The following is a 17,918-nucleotide window of genomic DNA, read 5'->3' as shown; positions in this document are numbered from 1 at the left end:
CGGTTTGGTGTGTCTTTGCCGCTAAGATTCAGCAGATTTACCTAGGCTAGAACAACACGCTCCCCACCACAGTCCACGTGGGAAACGCTCTCATCTGGCGACACGTTGGCACCATCTTGGCGGGCGAAATGTTTGGATTCCAAAATCCAAAAGAAAACATTTGTGGTCGGAGATCGAGCGCTACTCCGTTCGATTACCGACTGGCCCCTTCGTCGCCAAGGTCGAACCCCGCGACCCCGCGAAACCCGTCCCGCAATAATCGGACAAGGCGTGTCTAAAAAAAAAGATCCCCCGGTCTGGACCTCCGATAGACGCCGATGCATCCACCGACGGGGCCGGTGGCACATCCGGGACGAGGTGATTGGTTGTGGGCAACCGCTTGGCAGTTTGTCCGCACGATTTCCCCGTGGGACAGAATCAAGTGCGATGAGGGGAAAACACTTGGCTGGGAGGGGAAGATGCAGCACTATCATACGTTTGGACAAAACTTCACCGTGTCAATTCGACGATTCAAGGAAACATGTCTTGTTCCTGCGGGTAGACGTCAGATGGCGGCCATGTCATCCGAACTGGTTGGACAAGGTACGTGGTAGTTTGCCAGGAAGCCAAGGAAATATAGCTAGCTGTGTTGGGATGAAAGTAAATATTGTGTACTTACCTATTTAACAGCGAGGATGAACAATGATACTGAGGCCGCAGCTTGGAGGGAAATGCAAAGCTAAAAGACCAATGAGCGGCTCCAGCGCGTAGCACGAATATCTGTAATTTTGGTTGGTCGGTTACCTCCCTTTGCTCCCCACAGAAGGCTGAGCCTGGGGTGTGTACGCCAGCTTGCCCAGTAAACACCTTGACACTTGACACCGTAAATATCGCCCTGCTAATCATATCATCGTGGAAAGGCGACAGTTTTCGCCACGTGTTTACCTAGCCTTGCTCGCCTTGCCACCTGACACCAAAGCAGATGGGCAAGATAGGCAGGTGCGCCACTGTGAATGTGGTCAAAGTACCCCAGTATTGTAATTTCGTAGTTAGGTACCTACAATGCCTACTACGGCGTACCCAAGTCTAGAACACCTATTTCGTACGCCGTACATTAGAACAGCATGCAAGTCGGCCACAATCGACTTCTGAGACCCACCAAATTGGAACGAACACTCAAAGCTGGGCATCGCTGCAGAAGCCAATTAAGAGAGAAGTTTCCTCATAAACCTGAGGAGATAAGCACTACCAAGTATAGTAGTAGCTTGGCAAGGAAGATCAAAGAATGGGGACAATGCTAATCAGTACACAGTATAGCCGTAAGGATTTTAACATGCATTCAAACAATGAGAAGAGACCATCTTGCGCCAGCAGACAATGGATGTCTACTCGATAAAAAGTTCGGGAACGGAGATGGCGATTGGTAGAATCGGACGCGTCACGGCGCAAATTACCCGCGCGCGCATCAATTGAGTTAGCTAGGGCGACTTGGGGCGACATTGACGGGAAGGAATGTCACAAGGCGACCAAGGGCACAGGCGACGGAGGGACGGTGCTCTGTACCATAAAGAGCCTGGCTGATTGTTGGCCACAGTGTCATAGACTCGATTTAAACGGTAGCCTGCAACCAGTGTTTGCCAGCCAAGCACCGCCAAGTGACAAACTGATGCACCGCCACTTTTATGCCCCACCAGCGTGGCTCTTGGCGAATGAATCGACAACTTTATTGGTAGCAAGCGTTCTTGACTCCTAGTAAGTTGATCTCCGTACCAGGCGATGACGCAGTGGAGGAGGTCTTGGCTGGCACAAAAAGAAACGTCGCACTGTTTCCTCCTCTCCGTTTGCCAAGGGAAGGTATATGGTTGGTCCAAGCCAGCCAGTACTGTAAGCATTTCAAGAGAGGGCCAGATTGGCAGTACCTCTCTCCAAACAGTCCAGACCGACCTCCATTGGGCTGCAACTCGGTGAGATGTCCGGTACTGTGCCCCGGCATGGCGCTAAACCATATCCAGGCTTTCATTGTAAACGGCGGTCTTGGCTCACCAATCCGCAGTCCAGTCTAGGTTAATTGTTGCTTTCCCTGGATGAGCACGGGACCAAGTTGTCTTGCGTTGTAAGGGTTCCTGAGATGGATCGCAACGCTCCGGTCTCCGGGACATGCGGGGGCCCGCTGTGTTTGCGATTTTGGTATAAGAGACTGCCTTGAAGCCCGGCCGGTCTCTTACCGATTTCCTCCCCGTTTCTGGAAAGACCTACCCACGCCACAGCCCTCTCGAGGTGCAGTTTGTCTTGATTTAAAGCAGTACACATTCCCCAGAGCCAAGCTCAGTAAATCAAAAAAACCCTTTACTTCCTTCCATCTCACCAAGTCGCAGTCTCCCACTCTTCACCACTCACCAAACCAAAACAACCTAGGCATTTTGCTAAAAACAAAGTGCTCTTCTTTCCCCCGCGTCGCCGTCGCAGTTGAAAGCCGCTTGAGAATCGATGGGAAAATCCGATTCTGTTAGGAATGGTGCAAATCTCGATTCCGCGGAGACCGTCGCCGAGCAGGACGAGCCGCCTAATGGTAGTAGTGGTTTAAATGTGCCCTCAAATCAACCATCAAAAGCAATAGAGAAGCTCCAGCAGCCTCAGACTGCCGCCAAAGCCTCTCGCCCCGACCTTGCCGCAACCGCATCGTCTTCCTTCGTGCCCCTCACTGCAACGACCTCGCGCTCATCCGCGACCGCCGCTGGCACTGTTGAGACGACCCAACTCGGCAACGATGTCGTTGCCCTCTCCAGCCACGGGACTGCTGCGCACTGCGTGCCCATCTCGCAGCTCACCGAACTCTACCAGACAGACATTGAAGATGGTCTCAGCGCCGCCGAGGCTGCGCTTCGTTTCGACAGAGATGGCGCCAACAAGATCGAGGGAGCTAAGGGAGTATCCCTTTGGGAGATATTCCTAAGGCAGATCTCCAACAGCTTGACCATTGTACTCTTTATCGTCATGATCCTCTCGTTCGCCATTGACGACTACATCGAAGGAGGTGTTATCACAGCTGTCATTGTGCTGAACATTGTCGTAGGGTAAGTTTGTCGCATTTGTTGGAGTCGCGTATCAATCCATGCGCGCAGTAGACTGCTCCATCCCACCTTTTTATCCCAACTTTTCTTCTGTCCTTGAAACTAGCTCTTCCGGTTCGGCCGTTGGGCGCCAACGGCAGAGCATGACTTTACCATGTGCTTAGCACCCTAGCTATCATTGGTTGACAAGCAAGAGTAAACGCCGCAAGCGTATTCTGCCACACAAGCCACATTTGCTCATTCCAAGTCCATGGTACTTCACAGTCACTGACCCCTTTTTAATTGCAGACTTGTTCAAGACTACAAAGCGGAACAGACAATTCAGTCTTTGTATGCCCTGTCTGCCCCAACCTGTAAGGTGGTTCGTAATGGACAGATTGAAACGATCAAGGCCGAGATGCTCGTCAAGGGCGATCTGGTCATGATCAGTGTCGGTGATGTTATTCCTGCCGACCTTCGCTTGGTCAGCGGTATCAACCTATCTACCGACGAGGCCCTTCTCACTGGCGAGTCCGTTCCGATCAGCAAGCACCCCGAGGCTGTCCTCGACGATGCCGACGTGCCCCTGGGCGATCGTTTGAACATGGTATACTCTGCGGCCACAGTGACACGTGGTCGCGGTACCGGAATCGTTGTCGCCACTGGCATGTTCACTGAAGTGGGCAAAATTGCCGACATGTTGCGGAACAAGAAGGACACGGCTAATGACAAGGCTTTCTTCGCTCGTACCCTGATTCGCCTCAAGCGCGGCGTTCGTCGCCTTCTAGGCTTCGAAGGAACACCTCTACAAGTAAAGCTGAGCAAGTTTGCTCTGCTGCTTTTCGGTCTTGCTCTCTTGCTCGTCGTCATCGTCTTCTCGGCCAGCAAATGGGAGGTTGGTGAGCAGGTACTCATCTACGGTATCTGCGTTGGAGTGGCCGTTATTCCTGAATCGCTCATTGCGGTGTTGACCATTACAATGGCGGTCGGCACCAAGGCCATGGCTAGTGGCAACGTCATTGTTCGCAAGATGTCTGCCCTGGAGGCCGTAGGAGGTGTCACCAACATTTGCTCTGACAAGACTGGAACGTTGACCCAAGGCCGTATGATCACTCGTAAGATCTGGCTACCGAACGGAACCACGGCATCCGTCGAGGGCACTACGGACTCTCACGATCCTACTAGCGGCAGTGTCAAGGTCAGGGAGACGATCGACCAAGAGAAGGCTGCCGAAGCAATCCAGTCTTCGGCCTTTACTCACTTTTGCGAGTCAATAGCTCTGTGCAACAACTCTACCGTCTCAGACGGCAAAGCTAACGAGACGGACAATGGTTCCGTCACAACTGCTACTGCTACCCTTTCTTCCCCCGGCAACTGGACTGCCGTTGGTGAACCCACCGAAATCGCGCTGCAAGTCTTTGCAATGCGCTTCGGTAAGGGCAAGGCCGATCTCATGCAACAGGACCAGCGCCGGATGGTAGCTGAGTTCCCGTTTGACTCTTCATGCAAGCTCATGAGTGTCGTCTACGAGACGAAGAAGTCTAATCTTCGCTCGGTTTACACCAAGGGTGCCGTTGAGACTCTCTTGCCTCTTCTCCAGGACTCGGACGACGTGAAGCAGCAAATCATTGCCAAGGCCGACGAACTTGCATCACAGGGTCTGCGTGTTCTCTGCGTCGCTAGCAAGGCTGTTGGACCCGATGTGCAACTTTCCGAGCGACCTCAGGCCGAATGCAATCTGCACTTCCTTGGTCTCGCCGGACTGTACGATCCGCCCCGTGTCGAGACTCTGGGCGCGGTACAGAAGTGTCGCGAAGCCGGCATTTCGGTTCACATGGTCACTGGCGATCACATTAAGACTGCCACCGCCATCGCGTACGAAGTCGGCATTCTGTCTCACGACATGGACCCGCTTCCCAGCCATGCTGTTATGGCTGCTGCCAACTTTGACGCCTTGTCCGATGCAGAGGTTGACCAATTGACCAAACTCCCGCTTGTTCTCGCCCGCTGTAGCCCCACCACCAAAGTTCGTATGTTGGAGGCCATGCATCGCCGCAAGGCTTTCTGCGTCATGACGGGTGACGGTGTCAACGACTCGCCCGCTCTCAAAATTGCAGACGTCGGTATCGCCATGGGTGAGCGCGGTAGCGACGTTGCCAAGGAAGCAGCTGACATGGTCCTTACCGACGACAACTTTGCTTCCATTGTTACTGCAATCGAGGAAGGTAGAAGGCTGTTTGACAATATTCAGAAGGTAAGTCATGTTCACATATGTACCAATTTGCAATCAGCAAAACTAACATGGTCTCTAGTTTATCCTACATCTTCTCATTTCCAACATCTCTCAGGTCATCCTTCTGCTCATCGGCTTGTCCTTCAAGGATGCATCCGGTGTTTCCATCTTTCCTCTATCACCCATTGAGATTCTCTGGGTCAACCTCATTACTTCATCGTTTTTGGCCCTGGGTCTGGGTATTGAAGAGAAGCAGCCCGATATCTTGACTAGACCGCCCCATGATCTTCGTGTCGGTGTCTTCACGTGGGATTTGATCCGCGACAAGATGATATACGGTGTTCTTATGGGCGGTCTCTGTCTGGCCGCTTTCACCTCGGTCGCCTACGGCATGCCGGGTGAGCACGGTCTGGGACACGGGTGCAACGACGGCTTCAATGAGACCTGTGGTGTGGTTTTCCGCGCACGCTCAACCACGTATGCTACCCTGACTATCCTGTTGCTTGTCACCTCTTGGGAAGTGAAGCACTTCACCCGATCGCTCTTCAACATGAACCCGGAGCGCGGATGGCACGGTCCTACGGCCGTTTTCAAGACGGTTTGGCACAACCGCTTCCTCTTCTGGTCGGTCATGGCTGGTTTTGTCATCATGTTCCCAGTCATCTACATTCCCTACGTCAACCGTCTGATCTTCAAGCACGATTCTATCGGATGGGAGTGGGGCGTTGTGTTTGCATGCTTGACTGTCTACATCGGCCTGGTCGAGATTTGGAAAGCCATCAAGCGCAAGCTTGGCCTTGGCTTGCAAAAGAGAACCAACGCTGCACCACCTTTGCAGACCGCCGAGGCTCAGGTCTAATGAGTCTGCCAAACGAGTAAATAGTTGCAGGTTATAGCTGCAGTCGCAACACTGGAGCTATCCAGGCCCGTGATAGGGGGCTTTTGGTTCCGGGACAGAAGTTGGGAGCGGATTCAACATTCGCATTCTGGAATTTGAACATGGCACAAGGAGGTGGGGGAAAAAATATTTCCCCCTCCCAACATTTTACTTCTCAACATTCTTTACACATATCCCTTTTCAGATGTATCTTCTTTCTTAGTCTCTTATACGCACCTCGCAGGGGTGACGTCTTTGTTAAGCTGGCATTTAGTTGTCTCAATTGCAAACTTTGCGTCAACATCTTTCAGATATGAATCCCATTTGCGCTCGTTGTGTCCCCGGCGTTCAAAGTGTCAACAGCCTCACCAGTGCGATAGTAAGCCAGCCGGCGGCGACCATGTCCAGCATCCCGCTAACGTTCTTCTGCTCCGATATGGCATCGTTGTATGCGCCCATCATTGGTATCTTGTGTTTGCTGGCCCAAAAGTCGTGCATGTAGACGGCAGTGTATCTGATCCCGACCGCCAAGAGCACTGCCCAGATGGGCTGGCCGACGGACCATCCTGCCTTGGCGAGGAAGATCAGGTTGAGGGCCGAAAGGAGGGAGATGAATGCCTTTTTGTATTTGCTTTAGCTCTTAGTAAAAGACCAATTTCTTGCCAACTTTCCAAGATGAACGGACACAAACACACCAAGAAGAGATAGATGCCCAGGATTGGGAGGGGGCGATCATAAGGGGGAAAAAAAGTACTCACAGCCGCGATGCCGGCGCCGACAGTATACCGCGTGTTCCAAAGCCGCTCCTCGGCAATGTTGCTCCACTCGGCGGCCTTTTCGGCCTTGTCTTCGTACTTGCGCAGTCTAGGGATTGAGGATCCCGAAATGAAGAGTGCCGCCGCGGACACGGCGCCCGTCATGATGGACAGGATGACTGTAGGGAAGCCCATTTTATTTTTCCGGGAGAGGGGTTTGTGGACGTTCCAGATCTGGCCCTTTGTGTGGAACTACTTGGTTGGTTTTGTGGAATTCTTGGTAACTCTTGGGACTTCTTGGGGAATTTCTCGAAAGGAGGTTGAGAGATAGCTAGGTAGTAATCTTTGATGGAGTGTTGCTGGATTGTTTGCCAGACGTTGGGTGTATCTACTTTTGGTAATATGGCCAGGCCTATGGAGCTTGTATGGGAAGAGATCTGGACCCGTAACCGTATGCGCAAAAAAAAAAGCCAAGCTGCACAAATTTAGATCCAACCTGATCGATATGTAAATCAGACGACGCTGAATACGTGGTATGTGCGTTGGAGAATATTGGGGCGAAACATGTACCGGTAGCTGCGCAGAGCTGTCGTGTGGTTGGGGACATGATGCGATGATGTCACCCCTATCCTAATCTAACTGTGATCACATCTACCTATTCTGACTGTGCACCAGTAGCCACAACCCCACCCCACATAACCTGCGCAAGCCACCACCAAGGTTACCATACCTTTCCACGTGCACGCGCGACCATGCATTAAAAGCGCTGCATTTTTATTTTAAATTTATATACGAGTATAACAGCTCCAATAATTCCAGAAGCGTATTTATATACAGAGCAGCGGTCTTAATGCGTGGTAATCGCGAGCGTGTATGCAAAAATGCAGTGGTTTTAATGCATGGTCGCGCGTGCACGTGGAAAAATATGATGATTCTGGTGGTGCTTGGTGGGTTTGGTGGGCCTTTTGCTGCGATAGGCAATTTGATTGTGCTGCTGGTGGCTGTTTGTGGCTAGTGTGGCTGATGCACAGTCAGAATAGATGGAATCACAGTCAGATTAGGATAGGGGATAATTAATGTTATGACGTAGTCTTAGTGCTTAAACTAAACTAGGTAGGTACCTTTGCTTCGCAAGGTGGACTAGTCTCAGTGCTCAGACTAGACCCCCTTGCTGCGCGAACGGAGACGAGCGCTCCATATACGTTACCAGCCACATGGACTTTTGGTCAATTAAATCGTGCAAAAAGAAAGCGCTCGTTCTAGACTGAGGACAATGCACGTTGCGCGAATTCTTTGGTTTTGACCCAGAGGGTACAAGCAAAGCCACAATTCAACCACGGCTTAATTATGGATCGCGCGACTAGGGGTGAGCCTTGAGACTAGGAGTATTTATAGTAAAATATTTTGTCACATATCTGCCCGACGATGAAACAGATAGGCCAATGGTACAAAAGATCCTGCAGTACCTGCACTTAGCAAATACCTCGTCGGTCCCAATTACAAGGTTTTGTCGCGCGCACGTAACCTAGGAACATATATTTGCAATTAATATTTTGTCACGTGCAGATTTGACAGTACCTAATATTAGCATACAGCCCTGGGTTCTGGGTTCTGCTGAACCATTAGATTCGCGCTACGTAAACGCTGTAGGAACGCCGCCTATAAATAGGGGCTCCTAGATCCAAAGGGTTGCAGGTTCATCCTGAATCCTTAAAGATCAGTCTCTAGTCCGAATACTATATAGTATTGTTATAGTGCTGTAGTGGATTATTATACGCTATTATATTGCCCTGTATTTTGCTGGTTAACGTATGCCTAGCCCGTATCCGTCGCCGGCTGTAACATATTTAACGTCACTTTCATTCCTCTAATACTAAATTGTTACGACCAGACAGTTGGGCCGGTACCAGGGAGGCCAGGTGGGGTCACACCCCTCCTGACGACACCCGCCCAGAGAAATCACCGACCGGCAGAAAGAGGATTACATAAGAAGGAATCACGTGACCTCACGTGATTGCCAAGAGAGTGATCTCAGTGATCATTGAGGGATCACAACAGATCAACAGAAGTGATCTCACTGATCCAGTGAGATCAAGGAGATCACATTCGGAACATAGTCTATATAAGGCACGCTTATTACCATGTAGATAGATTCGATTCTAGGATTGCTTAGCAGCAATCAAACTCTAGTTAACCTCAATATTTACTTGAGAACGATCATAACTTCACCCCCAGTCATTGAGAACCCCAGTTACCCAGTCAGACGCTCAGTTGCTTCAACCCACTGTACTTTACCCTAAGAACAGGTTACCCCGATACCTTGATCGTAACATAAATCTTATAAGTACCAAATATAATATTATATAAGGGTTTATTTATTTACATTTTTCAAAGTTATTATTGCTTATAGGTTAATATATTTATAGTTAGTTTATACTTTCTAAATTAAAAAAAACCAGGTATGTTTATTAAAATGTACTATTTTTATAAAAGACGCATATTCATAGTAATTAAATTTAAAAATAAATCCATTAAATGTTAGGGACTTTAAACTTTAAATATACTGTTTCCTGAGGAAAATAATAATACTAATTGTAACCCATGTTTAAAAATATCAGAAAATCTATAAAACTGAAACAGTAACCATCATATCTCGTTGTAGAAGAATATAAACGAAGACAAATTCTTACGCCCACATCGCCCCAGTACAACACTAACTAATTAGCTTTCAGGCTTTGAAATATATTGCGCTCTCTAAAAGTTCTTCTTTTCACCAGGTGTGTCTAATTTTACTCTTTATTCCATTTGCGTTACTTTCAGCCTAACACTTCCGTTTGAAATTCATAGCCCAAATGAAGCTCGCCACCGGTTTCCTGCCTTATATCGGGATCGCACTTTCCGCTAGCACCTCGACCAAAGTCAAGCTAGACAACCGCAAAGAACCGGCACTATGCCATGTTGTTATTGTTAAACCCGCACAAATCCGTCATCCACTCGATACGTGGGTGGAGACGTTTGCCTGGGTTAAAGCCGGAAAGGTCGTGGAATGGCACAGTCCGAAGTATGGTTCGGTGAAGGTTAAAACTGACGAAGATGATTGTCATTTGACATTTCTGGTAAATGAGCTTATCAACGGCTACACTTGCCAGTTAAGCCGCTAGGGTTTATTTGTTGTTTGTTCGCTTACCGATATACTGCCATAAATAAACCGCAATCGGGCGATTGAAACATACCTGCCTGGTATGGATTGTTAATTTCGTCAAAATTACGTGAGTCTGTTGAAGGAAAACGTTAAAAAAAGGCGGGCGTAGGTTTGGCGGGAGCAAAGGGGAACGACGCCTCGGATCCCAAAATCCGTTGTTTTTTCTCCTCGTACCAATTTAGTGAGGGCCGAACAAGCATCCTCCACCATTCATGGGTCAGACCCACCTTTGTTAGCGATTCACACCCAAACACACCAATAAGCTTAACAGCTGAAGAATTTTCGCCCTCCGGGCGCCGGTCGTCATGGCCTCACCAGAGGTCTCAAACCGCCGCGCGCGCCCGCAGAGCACGCCGCAGGCTTTGCCGCAGGGCCAGGCCGAGTCGGGACACGTATCTCTCGACACGCGCACCGCTAACGCGCCTGAGCCGGCTGGCCGCGGAAGGTACTCCAGCCTCCCGGCCCTGGCCATCAAAACACTGCAGCAGGAGTTGGAAAACGTGGAAACAGTCGGCAGCTGGCTCGAAGAGGTCTTTGCAGCCAAGCTCGAAAGTTTACAGGCCCCGGAGGACGCCGCGCTTAGGAGAATTGTTCTTGAACTTGACGACGTGATCAGCGGCTGGTTCCTCAGTCGCACCCTCCCTGAAAAAGAGCGTTCGCGCTCCCCGTCGCGTTCGCCGACCAGTTCCAGCGAAAGGCGCAGCATTTTAATTACGAGGACGGGCACGGCGTCGTCGGCCTCTAAAGGCAGAGGCACGCCCACTAACAAATCGGTCACATGGGCCGAGCGAGCCGCCACGCCACCAGCGGCGGCCCCAACGCGAATTTTAACCCCGGCCACGCGCTCGTACCCGATACGTACGACGCCCGGCAATGCACCTGACAGCTCCGCAACTCCCTCCCAATCGGGCCGGGACCGCTCCCAAGCCCCGAAACGTTTGACAGAACAGCCGTCCAACCGCATCCTGATCCGCGTAAATGACAAATTGCGGATGGTGACGAAGGAGCCATACGCGGTAACGACCAAACTGGCCGAATTGGTCTCGGTGCCACACAGTGAAATCCCAAACGCCAAGCGTACCCCCACGGGCTGGGGTGTTACGGTGGCCTCTGAGGAAACACGGCAAAAACTCCTCAACCCCAGCGCGGTCAAGGCCATTATGGACGCATTGGACGCGCGGGAAGTCACTGTCCCGACAACCTGGCACACATACGCCGTTTCTGGAGTGCCCCGAACGCTCAATTGCCTGGACGGAAGAAAGGACGTACATGAGGTAATCCAGGAGGAGATTACCGTGGCAGCAGGCCAGCAGCCAGTCAACTGGCATATTTCCAAACATAGTTACGACCCACATACGGCTGAGGGCACGTGGATAGTGTCCTTCCTTCAACCCGTAAAGCCCTTTCAGCTTTTTGGAGTGTCGAGACGTGCGCGGAAGGTTGAAAAATCACGCAAAATTACACACCGCCACGACGGTTGCCAGGGATATTGCGAAATACGTCGCTGCGTACGGCAAGCGCGTTGCGGCATATGTGGTGAAGCAAAACATGCGACAGAGGAAGAGCCGTGCAAGGCAGCCCCCAAATGCGTTAATTGCCACGGCCATTTCCCATCCGGACATGAGAATTGCCCTGCCCGACCTTTGGTGGTAAATGGGAAGTTTGAACGACCTTCACAGCGTAAACTTAAGGGGATTCGCAGAATCGGACGTGCCAACCGTGCCGCGATTATCAACGACCGGGCCGAAACGGCCCGCCGAGAGCCAGCACCTGCAATCCCGGTCCTAAGCACCTCATCGCAGCATTCGCAAACCTCGAGCTCCCGATCGAGCATTTCAAACAAAAGAGCGCGGCCATGCGAGGCGGTAGGGGCGGACATCCGTAACTTCCTGCAGGTTGAACAGGAACGCGTGCACGACGAAATCGTTTGGGCAGCCGAAATGGAGGAGGACGCAGCGGCTGCCGCACCTTGCCCCGCTGATGGGATAGACTTGGAAGCAACCCGTCGATTAATATAACGAAATACTCGCTCGGCAATATGCAGCGGGAATACCTCGACGTAGTTTGGGCCAACGTAGGTAAAAGGATGGGTGTGCATCTGAGCCTATTGGAGTTGTGCCACCAGAGAAAGGTGGACCTGGTTAACGTTCAAGAGCCATGGTGCGGGCTAAATACAACTACACAAACGCACCCGGGCTATGATGTTTTTGCGCCAGTGGACGAATGGCACGCCAACACTTACGAAGCCATGACTGGGCTCCGGCCCCGGGTGCTCACCTACGTTAAGAAGGGGGCAGCCCTAAGGGCCGCACAACGACGGCTACCGCAGGGCCAAAATACGCGGGACATACTCTGGCTCGAAATTAACGGAATATTGTTTGTTAACGTATATAGGGCTCCGGGCACTGAAGCCGCGCTGGAAATGGTATGCAATACCGTGCCAAATGGACCCACGGTGCTAGGCGGCGATTTTAACGTAGCGGCTGCTGCATACCAGCCGGGCCGCGCAAACGCACGCGGAGGGGACCAACTGACGGCATGGGCGCAAGCCCAGGGGATGAGTTTTACAGGAAATATCGGCGTGCCCACCCACCGCGACGGGGGTTTACTGGATATGGTCTTTTCCAACCTCCCCAGCACAATAACTGTGGTTGACAGCAGTCTTTACACAGGCTCCGACCACGAATCCCTTTATACCACGCTGCGGACGCGCGGCGCCCCCCGCCCGGAGGCGATTAACGTTTCGGTTAGGGACGACCGGTTACCAAAGTTCGCGGAGCTACTTGCTTTTGGCATGCAAGATATGCCGGACCCGGGATCCGCGGCCGATGGCTACGCATTGGACGCGTGGGTAGCTGAATTTACAACTTTATGGGAGCAAGTGACGTGGGTCGTGGGTACGCCGGCGGGAAAAAGGGACAGCTCGGCTCCCTGGTGGACCGAAAACTGCCAGCGGCTCTGGTCCGAATTCCAGCGGGTTAAACGGAGCGCTGTAAATAGGGCAGACGCCTCTGCCGAGGAAAAAGCCTATACGAAAGGGGTGCGGGCCGCGAAGCGGGAGTACTGGAGGCACCGGATCGACCAACTGCGCGACGATAAGGATTTGTGGAACATGGTGGGCTGGCTGGGAGCCGGACCACGCCTCCGGTCCCCGCCGCTGGTTATTAACGGCGAGCAAGTGAGCGAGCCTTTAGCAAAAGCGGAAGCACTGCAACGGGAGGTGCTTGGCCGATTTTCGGCGGAGGATGACCTGCAGGGAGACCCCTTGGAGGCCTGGTCGCCGGACGAGGCTAAAATCCCTTGGGACACCCAGGTTAGTGCGGAAGAGGCGGAGCGCTCCTGCATTGGGGTTACGAGCACGTCCCCGGGCATCGACGGAATGACCGTCCGGCTACTAAAAGCCGGATGGGCTTCGTTGGCCGAGCCGGTGCGCAGGCTCTACCAACGTTGCCTGGAACTCGGACATTTCCCAGCGCCTTGGAAGAAGGCCGAAGTCGCGATGCTACCGAAAACGGGGAAGAAAGACCGGAGCAGCGTTCGATCCTGGCGGCCTATAGCCCTCCTCTCCTGCATCGGAAAAGGCCTCGAGAGGCTCGTTGCACGCCGGATAGCTTGGGCCATACACGACAACGGGCTCCTTAGCTGCACCCACGGCGGTGCCCTACCCAAACGATCGGCGACGGATCTGGTTTGTGCCCTCGCCCACGATATCGAGCAGGCTCTAGCTCGCGGGGAGGAAGTCACCCTTGTCGCATGCGACGTCCAAGGCGCCTTCGACGCCCTCCTCCATAGGCGATTAATACGGAAAATGCGGAGCCTCGGGTTTAGTAAAATGCTCCTCAGGTTCGTGATTAACTTTTTAAGCGGCCGCCAGGCCCGAGTCCGGCTGGAGGGTACGACCACGGGCTTTAGGCGGCTTGGGTGCGGCACCCCGCAAGGGTCTCCCCTTTCCCCGATCCTATATATGTTATATTTGGCGTATCTCGTCAAAAACGGTACGAAGTGGCGGTTGGCATACGCAGACGACGTGCTTACATGGAAATCGTCACCCTCGTTGGAGGAAAACGTACGTTGGCTGGAAAATAAACTCCGGGATATGCACGAAATTGCGGCGGAAGAGAAGATCCATTTTGCAGCGGAAAAGACAGAGGTGATCCATATTACTAAGAAAAGGCACGGTCGCAACCCGGAAATCCGGATTAATGGTAGAACGGTTACCCCGGTCCAACTACCGGGCGGTCGACGCGGACAAAGCGCCTCCGGGGCCGAGCGCTACCCGGGCATGCGTTGGCTTGGTTTTTGGTTTAGCCGACGGCTAGACGGGCGCCGCCACGTGGCCGAAAGGGCTGCCAAAGCAATGGCGGTCGCTGCCCACCTCAAGAGCTTTGGGGCAGTAAGATACGGACCGCCTGCGGCTGCACTTCGCAAGGCAGCGGTGGCATGCGTGGGTTCCTCGGCCACCTACGCAGCCGAGGCATGGTACAACCCAGCGCACAAGCAAAGAGGACTCCTCAAAGCATTGAACAAACCGCTGGTTTTAGCGGCACGGGCAATCCTCCCGGCGTATAAAACCACCCCCTCGTCCACTGTTCTCAGGGACGCAGGACTACCCTCGGCCCGCGTCGCGCTGGCCTACACCCGCCTGAAATACGGCGCCCGACTAAGGCTCGCGGACAAGGGGCACCCCCTTGTCAGCCGCCTGCGTGAAACACCTCGTGCCCGCAACTCGGGCCATTCGGCCACGACCCTGCAAACGGCTGCACAACTTCTCCCGCGGATCCGGAGACTAGAGTTGCGCGCACCTCGCAATGCCCCGGATTCTCGCACTGACCCCACCGGAGGAGTCCCGAAAGAGGAAGCGGCCCGCCGCTTTATCGAATGGCTGGACATGGTATCACCTGACGATATCGTGGTATATACGGATGGTTCGGAAAAACACGAAAACAACTGCGTCCAAATAGGGTACGGATGGGCCGCTTTTAGGGCGGGCCTGGAATTTGCCGCAGGCTCCGCATCTATTACGCCGGAAAACCACGTTTTCGACGCCGAGGCGATTGGCGCCCTAAAAGGGCTACAGGCGGCAGCCAAGGCCCAGCCAGGCGCCCGGATCTGGATTTGTGTGGACAGCACCTCGGTTATTTGGGGTCTTAGAGGCGACGCGCCGCGTTCGTCCCAATGGGCCTTTCTGGAGTTCCATGACCTTGTCGATCTACTCCGAAAACAAGGTACCGAGGTTCGGGTCCGTTGGTGCCCTGGGCACCAGGGAATCCCGGGAAACGACCGGGCTGACGAGCTGGCCAAGGCCGGCTCCGCCGGACCGCCGGACCCAGACCCGAGGGCTCAGCAAACCACGTATAGCGGTGCCGGCACGGTCCTCAGAGCCATTCTTTCGAATATAGAGAAGGACTGGTGGCGTAAAGAACTCTGTGAACGGTCCCCCGCATATAGGGAATGGAAATTCCAATACACACCGAGAAAGGAGCCCGAGGAACTGCGTTTGCCAAGACCCCTACTGGGCCATTATTTGGCCATGAGGACCGGCCACGGCGATTTCAAGGCCTACCATGACCGTTTCAACCACCAGGATGCAAACACCTCGTGTGCCTGGTGCTGGAAGCGGACCTCCCCTGAGCACCCGGTGCACTGCCGCTATTCGCGGGCGGTGTGGAGAAACTGGCCGTGGCCTAATAACGACCGGCCGGCCGGGCCGCCAAATCGCGCCCAACGCTGGAAATTCTTCCAGACAAGCTTCGGGCAACCGAAAAGCTTTGAGGCGTTTTCGATAGCCACCAACTACTTCAGCGCCCGCCCCAGAGCGGCCCGCCAGCGCCCCGCGCGCCACGAACGCACTTTACGCCTAGGGACACCGATCGTAAACGACTCGAACTCTGACGAGGAATAGACTTACTGCCTTTTCACCCACACTTCACGGCACAAGCCGTCAGACGAACCCTCCGTGCACCTTAGGCACGGGGTCGCGTCAGTGAACTAACCCCCTAAGCAGGACCGGGCCCGAACCCGGTCAGGCACGATCCGCCTCTGCCCTCCTTGTTTTCCCCCTGTGTAAATAAAGAAGATAGAACGCGCGCCGAGATACCCCTCGGGAGGTTGCTAACGGCCGGCTAACAAGCCGGGCCGAGCCCGGCGTTAACTAATACTACTACTACTACTACTAGTGAGGGCCGAATTAGTATTTAATAGGTGGGCGACCACTGGGGAATCCTCGGTGTTGTGTATCTTTGTTCCCCCCCCCCCCCCCCCCCTTTTTTTTTTTTTTTTTTCTTTTTTGTTTCCATTGAATGTTATGAGTGATGCTCGCTCAGAAGTACCATTACCATGTACGGTACTTGACGTGCCCCAAGGCACGTGTTACCTGATCCCTCGTTTCCCAACGGTACAAGTGAATTTGCGGGGAAGTGCTCCGTATCAGAGCAGGTTACGAAATGGAGGCGAAGGCAGAAAGTGGCTCGTTGTGGCGTCAGGTTGCCACAATCACTTCAATCGCACGGAAATGTGTTGCTAATAATAGTATGCAAAATGATCCTCACAAATGAACCAAAGGTGTCGTGCGTGGGCGTCATCCACGGCGTGAGGCGACTGGACCGCGCGGCATTCGTTCTTGGCAGGTCTTGACTGACGGCATTGTGGACCTGGTCCCTTACTTTGCGCAACTAACCAAAAGTGACGATCATTCAAGGGTCTTATCGGGCAGTCAGATACCGAACTGCCGCCGGTTACTTTGCGCCGGCTTGCAATCTTTTGTCTATTCCACCGTACACCTTAGATTTCGAAAGTCGTTGGTAGCTTTTTGTTCAGTCACTCAGCTTCCGCCGGGTCTAAGCCAAGCCGGCCCCACGGCATCATGACGTCGAGGGTCTGGCCCGGCCGATTTTGCGACATGGCATTTCTTTGAGAAAACGTATGCCCAGTGATCTAGCTGTGGAGGTTGGCGTCATTGCGGCGTCCTGGAGAAAGGATTCACTGCTCACGGAGATCTATAAGTGCTCCTGATTTCTTCACTCCATCGCCCTGAAATGAATGAAAGCATCTCACATCAATCACATTAACAAAACATTCAAACAGGCCCAGCCTTTTCAAATATCAAAATATCTGACCGCCAAACTACAAGGTCAAAACCCACAACTTCAAACCAAGACAACCACCTTTTGCCAAACGAAGCGTCACAACTAGTGACCCAAATCGAAGCCACAAAAAAACAGATTATTCAAATAAAACCAACCTACCAACCACAATGTGCTTCGGAAGCAGAAGACGCACTGGAGGCGGTGGCTACGGCGCGCGCCCTGTTGTTGTCCAAGAGACCCGGCACCACCACCACGGTGGTGGCGGTATGATGGGAGGCGGCGGCATGATGGGCGGACGCCGTCACGGAGGCGGCATGCACGGAGGTGGAATGCACGGAGGTGGTATGCACGGAGGCATGGGCGGCCGACGCGGAGGTGGTGGCATGATGGGCTCGATGATGGGCGGCAGGAGGAGGTGCTAGATCAAGCCGACTTAATTTTTGTCACGAGAGCGATGAGTGTTGTGCGATGAGTTTTTCCTGAGCGCTAAGCGACTATGGCTTTGTTTACAAATTTCGTTTGTATTGAGAAATGAGTCGTACAAACAATTGATACTTAATCTTAGCATTAAACTTTGACTATTTTTGTGTTTCAATCACCCTGCTCAAGCCAATGTCGGGGTGCGCCTGCCTACCTACCCTACCGCAGCGTGGAAATTGCTAAATGCGTCCCAGAAACGCGAGTAATTCAGGTGAGGGAACCATCACGTGATGCTTTGCTGCCAATTTGGCTGTAAA

General features: G+C 52.8%; 5 protein-coding genes across 5 annotated transcripts; 4 read left to right on the top strand and 1 right to left on the bottom strand.

The window, feature by feature from the left end:
• Window positions 1-317: 317 nt before the first annotated feature.
• MGG_15240 (uncharacterized protein) lies at window positions 318-722 on the top strand (the record flags this gene model as incomplete). The annotated part of the gene is made up of 2 exons (XM_003711676.1): window positions 318-582; window positions 670-722. 2 exons carry the CDS (start codon window positions 318-320, stop codon window positions 720-722), a joined length of 318 nt encoding a protein of 105 aa, XP_003711724.1.
• A 1,332-nt stretch (window positions 723-2,054) lies between these two features.
• Window positions 2,055-6,805, top strand: MGG_13279 (potassium/sodium efflux P-type ATPase). The gene is made up of 3 exons (XM_003711675.1): window positions 2,055-3,053; window positions 3,339-5,283; window positions 5,342-6,805. The coding sequence occupies exons 1-3, from the start codon at window positions 2,467-2,469 to the stop codon at window positions 6,119-6,121; spliced, it is 3,312 nt and encodes a 1,103-aa protein (XP_003711723.1). The 5' UTR covers window positions 2,055-2,466; the 3' UTR covers window positions 6,122-6,805.
• Window positions 6,250-7,486, bottom strand: MGG_05897 (uncharacterized protein). The gene is made up of 2 exons (XM_003711674.1): window positions 6,898-7,486; window positions 6,250-6,757 (listed from the first exon to the last, which is right to left on the bottom strand). The coding sequence occupies exons 1-2, from the start codon at window positions 7,087-7,089 to the stop codon at window positions 6,488-6,490; spliced, it is 462 nt and encodes a 153-aa protein (XP_003711722.1). The 5' UTR covers window positions 7,090-7,486; the 3' UTR covers window positions 6,250-6,487.
• Window positions 7,487-9,746: 2,260 nt separating this feature from the next.
• MGG_05896 (uncharacterized protein) lies at window positions 9,747-10,055 on the top strand (the record flags this gene model as incomplete). The annotated part of the gene is made up of 1 exon (XM_003711673.1): window positions 9,747-10,055. The coding sequence occupies one exon, from the start codon at window positions 9,747-9,749 to the stop codon at window positions 10,053-10,055; it is 309 nt and encodes a 102-aa protein (XP_003711721.1).
• A 6,970-nt stretch (window positions 10,056-17,025) lies between these two features.
• Window positions 17,026-17,812, top strand: MGG_05893 (uncharacterized protein). Its single transcript, XM_003711672.1, has one exon. It carries the CDS (start codon window positions 17,349-17,351, stop codon window positions 17,601-17,603), a length of 255 nt encoding a protein of 84 aa, XP_003711720.1. The 5' UTR covers window positions 17,026-17,348; the 3' UTR covers window positions 17,604-17,812.
• The last annotated feature ends 106 nt before the right edge of the window (window positions 17,813-17,918 follow it).

The sequence above is a fragment of the Pyricularia oryzae genome, chromosome 3, assembly GCF_000002495.2.
Source record: "Pyricularia oryzae 70-15 chromosome 3, whole genome shotgun sequence".
Lineage (NCBI taxonomy): Eukaryota > Fungi > Ascomycota > Sordariomycetes > Magnaporthales > Pyriculariaceae > Pyricularia > Pyricularia oryzae.
This window is presented reverse-complemented; position numbering and strand designations above follow the sequence as displayed.